We start from the raw sequence: 12,211 nt of genomic DNA on the forward strand, positions 1-12,211 counted from the left end.
GTATCTCCAGCCCTTTGGTGTCTGAATTTTCAAGGATCCCCGTTGCAATTTAACTGATACACTTGGTAGATACTTGGTACACAGCGCCCTCCCTGACACAGGTAACAGAGATACCAGATGGGAAACCTCACATAGAGGCAGCAGTTCCCTTCGGCAGCCGCCGGCACTGCGCGACACGCACGCTCGCTCTCCACATACACGTGCCTTTTTCTTCTCTCTTTTTCCCTACACACGTATGCGATTGCCCTTTTCCTCCACTAGAACGTAGCCCCGCCGGGGCCCCGGACTCCAGGCAGCGCTCGGCCCCACCGAGAGGCAGAGCCCAGGGCGGGGAGCTGTGTGGCTGTGTGGGGTTGGGGGGAAGGCGTCGGCCTCGGGTTTCCACCCCTCCCTCCGTGAGACCGGGAGCGTGTGCGAGCGGGCCGGCCAAGCTCCTCCCCGCCGCCGCCGCGGGGACGTGCACTCGCTCGGCGGACCATGGAGGCGGCGCGGCGGCCGCTGCGGGCGGGTGGCGGAGCCAGCGCCCGGCGCTCCGCGGTGTGGCTGCTCCTGCTGGCGGTGGCAGCGGCGGGAGGAGGCGAGGCGGCGGAGTCGGCGCGGCAGCGTGGGGACGAGCAGTGTCATTATTACGCGGGCGGGCAGGTCTACCCCGGGGAGGCGGCTCGTGTGCCCGTCACCGACCATTCGCTGCACCTCAGCCAGGCCAAGAGTAAGTGCCGGGCGGGGCTGGGGCTGCCGGGCGGGGGGAGCCGAAGGGGGGCCCTTTGTAGCTCTGAGGGGCCGGGGCTGGCGGGAGGTGTCCGCAGTGCGCCGTGGGCTGAGGAAGAGGGGCAGCGCCACGTCAGGAGGGGTGGCGGCCATTTCACACACACACCGTCCTGTCCCCTCCTTCCTCCGGGGGTCCCTCGGGGTCCCCCGGTGGCGAGGCTGTTCCCCGGAAGCCGGCGGCCTGGCAGCGCTGCGCGCTGTCTCCAACGAGAGCAGACTCTGGCCCTGCAAGGCCTCCCTGCCTGGGGACCATAGCGGTTTGGTTGCGGGTGGCCCCCGCGGCGCTCAGATCTCTTCTTCTCCTTTCCCTTCCCTTTCTTTCCCTTCCCCACGTCGGCTGCTGGCCGTAGCAGTGAGCGTGCTGCCCTCCAGGAGGCCTCGGAGGGGAGGGACGGTTCACACCCCCTTCCAGTCCCATGTTTTTATCGTGGTGTACTGTCAGCGAGTTTACTGTTTCACGGACATTTAGCACGGTGTGGGATTCCACAAACAGCGACTGAGCTAAGGGAAGCGCTTTAAGCAATATACAGGAGTGTTTTGTGCTCGCACTGTGATTAGAAATACCGAACAGTCACCTCTCGTAACGCTTGCGGGTTATTACTGGGCTTGGTTTGTCGCTTGCCTTTGTGCCTAACCTCTCTTGTTGTTTAAATACTTTATGGCAGAGCTAGGTGCAAACATCTTCAATGGAGGCACAGCGAGATGCTCAGAGGCGTTATCTGAGTTCCCGTGTTCAGATGCTCTCCAAAAGTCCCATTCTGCAGAACACAGAGTAGAGAGAAGTCACATAGAAACAATCCTTGCTGTAGGAATTTACTGGTTCTGCTGAGCCATGGCCTAACTTTCATTTTAAATGTTTGCAAACAGATACTATGAAAGAAACACAGCCAAGATATTTGTAACCAATACTGTTTGTATTCTCCACCCTCTGTGGAGGGTGCTCTGTAATAGCATCTCAGACAAGTGTTTTTAACCTCCTCAAAATCCCCTTAACTGACAAAGGGGTCAAGATACAAGGTATTTTATTTAGTTTCTTTTCCTTCTCCCTCCTAATCTGAAGGTCAGTTGAAGAGAACATTTTGTTACAAAGAGATTAGATTTGGGGTGTCACAATTTCGTAAGGAGCAATGTATTTGAAACATTTTTTTAAAGCTTGAAATAACTTGGAGATCAATCATTGCTTTCACTAGAAAATAGTCCCATATGTGCAACGGCTCAATAAAATATTAGAAGTCCAGGGCCTGATATCTGATCAGAAATAATTCTGCAGAAGGCATGAGAGATTAAGATACTTTCTTCAAAAATGTGAACTGAATTTGTCAGTCAGTCATAACTGCTGACCCTCTGTACTTGTATTGCTGCATCCCTTGTGGGTTGTATTGAGTGAAGCCAAAGACGACTGACTTGACTGTCTTCTGCGTCACAGGCACCATCAGTCTGATGATTTGGGGTGGGTTTTGCAGTCCTTGTTATACATCCTCACTATATTTTACAGCTGTGGGACGTACTAAGAAAAGGCAAGCCAAACAATGCAGTCATCATCCAGATAATAAAGATTCCATATATTTTTCTCAGCAGCGTTTCCCTAATTTCCTAGAGCTGTATGTCAATGTCCTTGACATCACAAGTGCATTCACATCACCTTGTATCTCCAGCATACCCTGTCCTTTTTCTCAGAATTCACATTACTTCGTTGAGGAAACAAATGCCACTCCAGTCTTCATAAAGGGCAGGAAGGAGGACCCTGGGAACTACAAGCCAGCCAGAAGGTGATCAGGATTAGTCAGCATAGGTTCACCAAACAGAAATCACACTTAACCAATCAGCCTTCTATTGATGGTTCTGTTCCTTCTGGCTGGATAGATGAGGGGAGAGCAGTGGATGTTGCCTATCTGGACTTCAGCAAGGCTTTCGGCACCATCTCCCATGACATCCTCATAGGCAAGTTCAGGAACTGTGGGCTGGACAAGTGCATGGTGAGGTGGATTGAGAGCTGAGGAATGACAGGTCTCAAGGGTTGTGATCAGTGGCACAGATTCTAATTGGCGACCTGTAACTAGCCGTGTCCCCTAAGGGCCACTACTGGGTCCAGTATTGACTTGCTCGTCAATGACTTGGGCGAGGGGATAGAGGGACTTCTCAGCAAGTTTGCTGATGATACAAAGCTGTGAGGAGTGGCTGCCCCCAGAGCTGTGCTGTCGTTCAGGGGGATCTGGACAGGCTGCAGGGGTGGGCAGAGAGGAACCTTTCGAAATTCAACAAAGGCAAGGGCAGGGTCCTGCACCCAGGGAGGAGTAGCCCACAGCAGGCTGGGGGGTGAGCTGATGGAGAGCAACCTGGGGGTCCTGGTGGACAAGAACTTGTCCATGAGCCAGCAGCAATGTGCCCTTGTGGCCAAGAAGGCCAGCGGTATCCTTAGGAAGAGCAGTGCCAGCAGGTCAAGGGAGGTAATACTCCCTCTCTACTCAGCCATGGTAAGGCCCCACCTTGAGTACTGTGTCCAGTCCTGGGCTTCTCAGGACAAGAGAGACGTGGAGCTCCTGCAGCAAGTCCAGTGAAGGGCTACCAGAATGACTAAGGGTCTGGAGCATCTCTCATACGAGGAAAGGCTGAGGGAGCTGGGCCTGTTCAGCCTGGAGCAGAGAAGACTCGGGGGATCTGATCAATGTGAATAAGTATCTGAAGGGAGGGTGTCAAAAGGACAGGGTCAGACCCTTCTCAGTGGTGCCAGGCAATGCGACAAGAGGCAACAGGCATGAACTAAAACACAGGAAGTTCCACCTGGACATGAGGAAGAACTTCTTTACTGTGAGGGTGACTAAGCATTGGAATAGATTGGCCAGGGAGGTTGTGGGGTCTCCTCCCCTGGAGATATTCAAGAACCATCTGAACACAGTCCTGACCAATGTGCTCTAGGTGACCCTGCTTGAACAGGGAAGCTGGACTAGATGACCACTGGTGGTCCCTTCCAGCCTCAACCATTCTGTGATTACTGTGAAAATAGCACCTGGCAGAAAACTTTTTTAGTATTTTAAATTCAAGGTTAATCCATTTTGATAGGACTAGCAAATATACTTCGTGTGTTTTAATTGGATTTTTTAAAAACACAACTATGTTCAAGTTACAATTTACTTGAGAGTTTTAATTTAATAAATATATACTGCATTTTTAGACATTTATCTCTAAAGATGCTGCATGTATTTTTTTGTGAACTTGAACTCCAAGTAGTTTTTCATAGTTAAAAAGCAGCAAATTGAATTTGAACCATTTTATGCTTTTACGCTTTCGGTTCACAACAGCTATCCATAACAAAATAGTTAAGGTTCTTGAAATGTTCAACAGCTTCCTCTTCAGTCTAACAGGTGTACTGCTGTGACCTGGTCATGCACACACATGGTTTGTTCAGTATGCTCAGATAAGGTTTGTGTGGCCTTGGTTAGTGATTCACAAGGCCCAAGTATAAGCACTAGTTGGCCAAATTATTTACTTTCCACGTGTACTGAAACCTACATTTCTTCATCCTGTAACCTCCGTCTCAAGCAGTAAGGCAGTTTCATTTTGTAACTGTGTACAGTAGGTTGTTTTCAAGCAGGAAGGGGAGTAATGGTTGTCCTTGCACACATGCTATCTAATGCACAGCTTTGAACACATGCTTTGGATTCTATCTTTTAAATGAATGTTCTTCATATTTCAGTCTCTAAACCAGCACCTTACTGGGAAGGAACAGCAGTCATTAATGGAGAGTTTAAAGAGCTGAAATTAACGGATTATGAAGGAAAATATCTTGTCTTCTTCTTCTATCCTCTTGACTTGTAAGTCAGTCCACTGTCAACATACCAAGACTGAATGCAGCTACGCTAGACTTGTAGTTCATTAATTATTCTTTTCTTTGTGGGTCTTGTTTTTTACTTTGGTAAGGGCTTGGGGGAAAAGAAAGTGATGGAAGAAAATATATTCTTTGCATTTGTGTTTTCATCATGCATTGGTAAAATTGTAACACAATCTTTGTCCTAATAACTGTCTCCACTAATTTGTGTCTCCACATAAAAAAATAACCTTCATTCTGTAATACCCATCAGGCAGCCAGTAATTCTGTATGCTGCTGTAAATCACTGCTGTAAATCACTGCTGCAAATAGGAGACAGCATCCCATCTATACTGGGGGATGTATCCAAGAGATGGCATTTTCCCTTTAAGCTCATCCCATAAAATCCTAAGAACACTTAACGTTACCTTTCTTTATTTAGAATTCAGTAACTTCCCTGGTTGGGTAAAAGCATCTCTGCTTTCTACCAAACAATCCCATTCTTTTCCACAAAATGAAGAGGACAGAGATGCATAACTACCTTAATATTACAAAGGAAATAACCCACCTCTTCGCCCTTGGCTTCAAGGCCCTAGATATTGTGATCTTTACTACTCTATTTCTTCTGTAGTGGAAAAAGTTCAAGTCAAAATAGTTAAAACTTGCAGACAAGCACAGTAACAACAAATTACAGTATGGGCCTCTGGGGAAAAAAAAAAAGGGCTTATTGTGCTTAAATTCAGCCACTTAATATTCACAAAGTCTAAAGGCAAGTAACTGTAAAAACACATGAACCCAGACTGTAAGCTAACTGTAGCTTTATAATCTTCAGTAACAAATCATTTATACAGCTAAGCTAGAGTCTGAGGCTGGAAGATTTGTCAGGCAGCATTCAAACAAAAGCTGAAATCATTTATGATAAATCCACCATTTTAAGTTAAACAGAGAACTTACTGGATGCTTCATGAAATTCTGAGTTTATCTTATCTTACATTATCTAGTACATTTGTGTGTCCAACTGAGATAATCGCCTTCAGTGACAGAATCGAAGAATTCAGAGCAATAAACACCGAAGTAGTAGCATGTTCTGTGGACTCAAAGTTCACTCACTTAGCATGGTATGTATCTTATCCTTGTCTTTCAGTAAAAATTATCCATGAGTCCATCTTAGCTGAAGAACATTATTGCAGATATTTAGCCTATGTAGGTATATCATAATGAGTAAAAGCATGATGCTACTTATACTGATGTTTAAAATATTTTTCAGTGGTAAAAATTTTTAACCCTAGTCCATGAAAGTGCCTTTATCTTTGAAGCTTGTTCAGTATGTTACTTGAAATATATTATGTCTCAGTCCAAAAAATACTATGAATACACAAAAAAAGAGGTAAGAATACAAGTATCTGTCAGTGCATTACACTGACCAAATTCATGAGCACATTAGTATAAAGGACCTATGACTGATAAGAAAGAAGTTGTTATTAATGGATATGGCAAAAAAATCTACTGAACATTTTTCTCAAACCATAAATAGTATTCATCTCTGTGTGCAGAATAAAAATGTCACTTGTATTAAGTCCTTCTGTCTGTGCTGCTCTGGTTTGTGACTTGTAACTTTGTGTAGGGAATATAAATCTTCATGAGAAATACATCTGTATCTCATTTCCTTCAAAGGATTAATACTCCCCGAAAACAAGGAGGACTTGGACCTATGAAGATTCCACTTCTTTCAGATTTGACGCACCAGATTTCAAAAGATTATGGAGTATATCTGGAAGATCAAGGACATGCGCTTAGGTATTTCACTTGGTTAGAGTTATTTTTGGGGGTTTGGTTTTTTTTTCCTAGGGTAGTACTTACTATTTTATATTTAAAAAAAAAAAGCATTTTAAAGTCTTTGAGAGCAGGTTTTACCTGAGGATTCATGCCAAGAGACAAAATAAACATTGAAGAACACAAAAAATAAAGGTTATAATGAGTCAGAAGAGGGGCTGAGGTTAATAGCCTGTTTAGCAGCCATTAACATCAGTGGATATCTAGGGCAGGGCAAACAGAATTCCCCAGAACTGCAGTTACTCAGAGCCCTCCCAAGTCCAAGTGGAATCAAGACTAAAGGTAACTAATGGCTTCAAGAGATGTATCTTTCATAAACTTGATTAGTTGCTTTTGGGATCCCTGTAACATCATAGCATCTGCAACATCCCCTGGCAGGGCCTGTCAAAGCATAGTTTTAGGTACTGCAGAGAAGTAGCCTATTTTGGTTTTAACTTATCTGCAGCTTGTGTCATCTGATATCCCACATAAAATAATAGTAGGTTACTAGCATTCTAACGTGTTGGGCATTGTATGGTGTTTGCAGAGATCAAATTCCTCCTGTTCAGCAGATATAAAATAAACACAACACTGTAATTCTGTTTCCTAACACACAGAAAAAACTGTTTTCACAGAGGCCTTTTCATTGTTGACGATAAGAGAATCCTTCGACAGATCACGATGAATGACCTTCCTGTTGGGAGATCAGTGGATGAAACACTTCGTTTAGTACAAGCATTCCAGTACACAGACAAACATGGAGAAGGTACTCTTTCAGATACGTTCATGTTGAAGATTGTTTTACTTATACTGCAAGCTGTATTTGTAGCTTTTTGGAAGAAAGGTACTTGGTAGCATTAGAGACTAGTCTCATGCACTGAGTGAAGTGGTTTGATTGCCCTGCTACAAGGACCCAATATCTCCAGAGGTAGTTTCTAGAATAGTAATTCACACTGTGCCTCACATCCATGAGAATGCAGTACATAAAGCATTCCTTAATCTGAATTAAGTCCTTATGTACCATCTGTCACAAGCATAAACCTGCACAAAACATGAGGCCATGAAGAATCAGGCCAAATATTTCAGTACATTTAGCATACTACAGTAATTGAGATGCAGGCCATTCTTGTCCTGTGTCATTTACTGAGGATCTGTGACAGGTAATTGAGAGTGATTCACATCAAGATACATGCTGATACTGTGGAAGTTAGACCGCCATTACTTGTATTTTCTTTACAAGTGCTATGTGATTATCTTCCCCTGACAAAGCAGCTTTCACTTCAGATCATTACTTTGCTTCAAGAATTCATATTCCCCCAGTTCAAGCATAAGGTGAACTTTTCACATTCCTTTAAATACTGTGTTTAAGAAACACATTAATTTATTTAAAGATTTGTTTAAATGTTAATACACATGTTCAGCAGCTTATCTTCTATTTCAACTCAATTTCACCCAGCATTTGAAAGTACCTTTATGTGAAGGTACAAAATCATTATTATGCTTTCCTGTACAGACTTAAAAAGATATATGATGATACTTAGGCTACATGCAGTTCACAAAGGAAATTCAGCCTCATTGAGTTACAAAGTTGTCTTACAGAATATCAATCTCCAGAGCAGCACATTTTTTTCCAGCTTTTGCAGTAATGATGAGAATAGCCTCCCTAGACACCTTATTGGATTCTTTGCACAGAATAGGAATTGTGGAGAACTCTTTCTCCTAACTGCATTTGTGGCATTTTGTCTGACAGCACACCTGAAAAGCAGTGTAATATGGCATAACTCACTAGGGTAAAGCCTCAGAGGGAGAGCTCTGAACAGAAAAGAGCTTCACTCCAGAATGTGCAACTGTACAGGTGGTCACAGTTAACTGCGTGTTAACTGCACCCTCTAACCCCTTTACTTCTGAGCAAGGCTTCAAATAAAATCACTCGATCTCTTGTGGAATCTTTGAACTGATTTCTTTGTTAAAAAGTTCCCCTAGCATTGGTTTTCAAGGAATGTAGGTCTCTGTGTAGTCACCTGAATTTCATTAAGAAACTTCTGTTTCTACTAGAATAGGGGCTCATTCTCAGATACTGCTTTGCCAGCACTTTGTCTAGAAGGGCATGAGAATTAAACGAAGGCATAGATATCCATCCAGAGATAGGCGGTTCCCAGTTAACAGGAGTGGTAGGTGGTATCAGGCATAAACTGTTACACCACCATCCCATGTATAAAGAAAAATGCATATTTATTAGTTACATATATTTACATGTGATGCCTGCATGCTCTTTTACTTCAAGTTCAGAAAGAGAATATCAAGTGTGCAAAAGTGTATGTAAATATACTTTTACTAACTTTGTCCTTTTTCTTTTCCAGTTTGCCCTGCTGGTTGGAAACCTGGCAGTGAAACTGTAAGTCACTGATTATATTTAAATGCATATACTACTAAAAAACACTCAATTATTATTTCCACTATAGCTAAATCCAAAATCTTTGCAACTTTCAGTTAGATGATACAAGTAAACTCACATTGTTACAGTTACAGCTTTCGGATTACTACCAATTTCATTAGAAGCTCAATTATGTCTAGTGTAGAATTATAATTTCCCTCACACTAGACTTATTCCAGTTGTTTCAATTCCCCACGTGAACAGAACTTTCTTAAGCAGCAATGAGTTTGTGATCAAGAACTTGTTTCCTGTTAACACCTGATGGAAGAAGTTGGAAACTCTCGAGTCTGTCCTGCCTTCTCAGGTTTTGTCCGTATCAGTTGTTGGTTCTGTCAGGTCTTACTGTGGATCCTAGGCACTACCCAAAAAAAGAAAGACACAAGGTCCCAGGCTGCTGTAGTATCTGACAGAGCCAGTGCGCCATTAGAGCTCCAGCAGAGAGCACTGCTTTGCTGCACAACAGCTCTTCCTCCTTTGCTACTGTTCGCCTACATGTAAGAGGACAAGGAGAAAAGTGAGGGTTCAGATAAACACCCATTTAAGGTGTTTGTGTTCTGTGGCTTTCATCAAGCCTCAGCAGAATAATGAAACTTTCACTAGAGGGCTGAGCTGCCTAGTTCAGATGAGCTCACTGTCATTTATTTGAGCATGTGGCTTTCTTCTGAACCATTTGGTGATGACAAAGAGTTGTTGTTTAAGAGCTGTCTCAATCAAAAGCAGGTCCCAACAGCCTCTAGGCAGAGTAGCCATCGTTGTAACTGATTGATAGTAAAAACACCGGAATGTTAAAAACTGTGTTTCTTTGCTGGAGTACTTCCTGGGATAACTGGAGGCTAGGAATCACCTCTTTCAAGCTAGAGGAGGAGCATACTGAGAGAAACTGGATATTAAGACTATAAGATGAAAGAGGGTTGGCTGGCATAACAAACATTTTGGCACTGGGAAGTTAGGCCCTCCATAACCATGGATCACCTAAATAATACAATATTAACATATTTTTAAAAAAACAGTCTAAGAATGCTGAGATTAACAGCTTTAGTACTATCAGTTTAAAAATCTAGAACAATACATAAGCATTCTCTTTCTCCTCTGTGCAAAAGATGCAGATAATCTAAGTAGCAAAGTAGTTCAAAAAGCCTGTCTCAAAGATGTAGCCATGCCTTCTAAATGTGTTTGATTTAATTAGATCAAACCAGAGGAAGCCATGAGAGTGTGGTGGCCAAGGGAAGAACTGTAAGTAAATCCTAAGACTGCTGATTACAGACGTTAATTGATTAAAATCTTGCTTTGGGGGCAAGGAACATACATGTATGTGCTCCCAACTGCCAGAATTCTTCCTTTGGTAGGCTGCACTCTCTCTTCCCCCAGTCAGTTAAATCTTTCTGCTTTCAAGTATCTTCAGAAGTAAAGAGTAATCTAGTATCAAGTCAGCTGATAAATTACTCTCCAGTGTTGCTTGTGGGTTGGCCTTAATATCATGTTATGAAATATGATGCTGTTCTGGTTTTATGGTTTGTTGTGTTTGCATGGTTTTGGTTTTTGACTAACATTTTCACTTTCTTTCTTACACAGATAATTCCAGATCCAGCTGGAAAACTGAAGTATTTTGATAAACTAAACTGAGGCTCGCTCCTGTTGAATTACATAGGTCACATTCCATTTGATTTTGCCAATAAAATTTCATTAATTTTGTTACTTTCCTGAGTTTGACTAATATGTAACTGCGGTAGACTACTGAAGGCCTTGTTGCTTAAACAGGAATCTAACCTGTGTGAAGTCCAGGGTGAGCAGAACTCCACTGAGCCCAAGCCTCCCCATCCACCCCTGCAAGGGGAGAGGAGAAGTTCCTGTCTACATATAGAGGGTAAGGGAAGCACAGCAGGACCAGCACCAAACACCCAAGGCTCGTACTGTGCTACGAAGCCCCTATGATCTCAAGAGGGGAACAAGTAGAAAGCCAGTTTTTTATGTTACCAAGCTGTAAATCAGATGCTTGAATTTTACTCAGGATTTTGTTTACAGCTTTTATAAATCCTGAAACACCAAAAAACATCAACACAGAGAATGTTCAAATAACTCCAAGCAACTGCAACGTGATGAATGCAGGACAGGCTGTTACATGGCTATTCATAAGCAGCCTAAGGCAAAAAACAAACCTAACACTTGTGCCTGCCCTAGAAATGGTGCTTGTGCCCTGAGCTGAGAAAATAAAACAGGACTGAGAACACTTAGTGACTGAAGAAAACCAAGGCCATCTGCACACCTTGAACATTGCAGAGTTAGGTCCACAGCAGTGTAGCTATGTCAAATTTGAAGGCCCCAGCCCTCTGAACACATGTGGCAAAGAAATGATTAGCTAATGGATGAAGGAAATGTGTTTGTTTTTTTTTTATAAAAAAGCAGTTTAATGGGGATGAAAAGTTTTAGAGAAATAGTCCTTAAGCAAAGACTTGAGTCATCATGTGACATACTTGAAATGAAAGATTATGTATATGGAAAAAGAAAATAGGGTTTTTCAGAGATCTGGACATGCTGATGGAGAAGTTTACGAGAGAAAAAAGAATGAGGAAAAAAAAAAATGTTTGAGGTGGGAAAGGTGAGAGTTGACCAGGGAAACAGGGTGGAAACAAAGGCAGATCCTTAGTTACACACTGCCTCCAGGAAAATGAAGGAAGCAAAAGAAGTGAAAAAGAGATTCCTGAATGAGAGAGTAACATTGGAAATCAGGGGGAGGAAGAACCCTGAAATCTGTGGGTTTGGGATCATTAGTATTTCCAGAGATGCAAAACAACTGGCAACCTAAGGATTTTGCTTACTGTTACCTACAAAAGCTACTGCACTGTAGCAGTGCAAGACCCACTCCTCTTCCACACACATCACTAATTCTTGCAAAGTGCTCCAGTGTATTTTCTATGCAGGTATCAACTACAGCTTCCACAAAAGGAGTCCCTGCTTTCTCTTTCATGAAAGCTGAATATTTGCCTTTTTATATTCCCATGAGCTAGTGCCTAGCCCATGAAGAGATAATCTCTCCCACAACTAGGTAAAACTGCATTTAGAGGAGTCATTACTGTGCCCACCAGGCAAAGGCTGAACTGAATGTGCAGTACAACCAATTAAACGTGCAGTAAGTTTGGAGCAGGTTTCTAAACTGAAACCCTTGCTCAGTGGCCCATACTGCACCAGCTCCAGCAAGCTTCTTCCCAGAACACTGCGCACTGCAATGTGGCTGCAAAGGATCTGTGCGCATTTGAAGAAGGGCTACTAGAAACTGTTCCAGTAATTCTGAGAAAGTCATTTTATTATTTTTTAAGCACAGAAACAATAAAACCATTTGAAACAAAGTGCTTTTTCAGGCACTGTGCTCAGCCAGTCCCACAGAAATCTTCTTT

At 43.0% G+C, this 12,211-nt stretch overlaps 1 protein-coding gene across 2 annotated transcripts; it reads left to right on the forward strand.

The window, feature by feature from the left end:
• Positions 1 to 422: 422 nt before the first annotated feature.
• On the forward strand, positions 423 to 10,514 carry PRDX4 (peroxiredoxin 4). 2 transcript variants are annotated; one of them, XM_061453281.1, is made up of 8 exons: positions 423 to 709; positions 4,463 to 4,580; positions 5,575 to 5,691; positions 6,248 to 6,370; positions 7,021 to 7,151; positions 8,746 to 8,780; positions 10,006 to 10,052; positions 10,392 to 10,514. In XM_061453281.1, exons 1-8 carry the CDS (start codon positions 478 to 480, stop codon positions 10,393 to 10,395), a joined length of 807 nt encoding a protein of 268 aa, XP_061309265.1. In that variant the 5' UTR covers positions 423 to 477; the 3' UTR covers positions 10,396 to 10,514. The 2 variants fall into 2 exon arrangements, with proteins under 2 accessions (XP_061309265.1, XP_061309264.1); XM_061453280.1 differs by lacking the exon at positions 10,006 to 10,052.
• Positions 10,515 to 12,211: the final 1,697 nt, after the last annotated feature.

Source organism: Pezoporus flaviventris, unplaced genomic scaffold (genome assembly GCF_033815535.1).
Source record: "Pezoporus flaviventris isolate CSIRO_AGI_PZ_B2104156 unplaced genomic scaffold, CSIRO_AGI_Pfla_v1 ptg000015l, whole genome shotgun sequence".
Classification (NCBI taxonomy): Eukaryota; Metazoa; Chordata; class Aves; order Psittaciformes; family Psittacidae; genus Pezoporus; species Pezoporus flaviventris.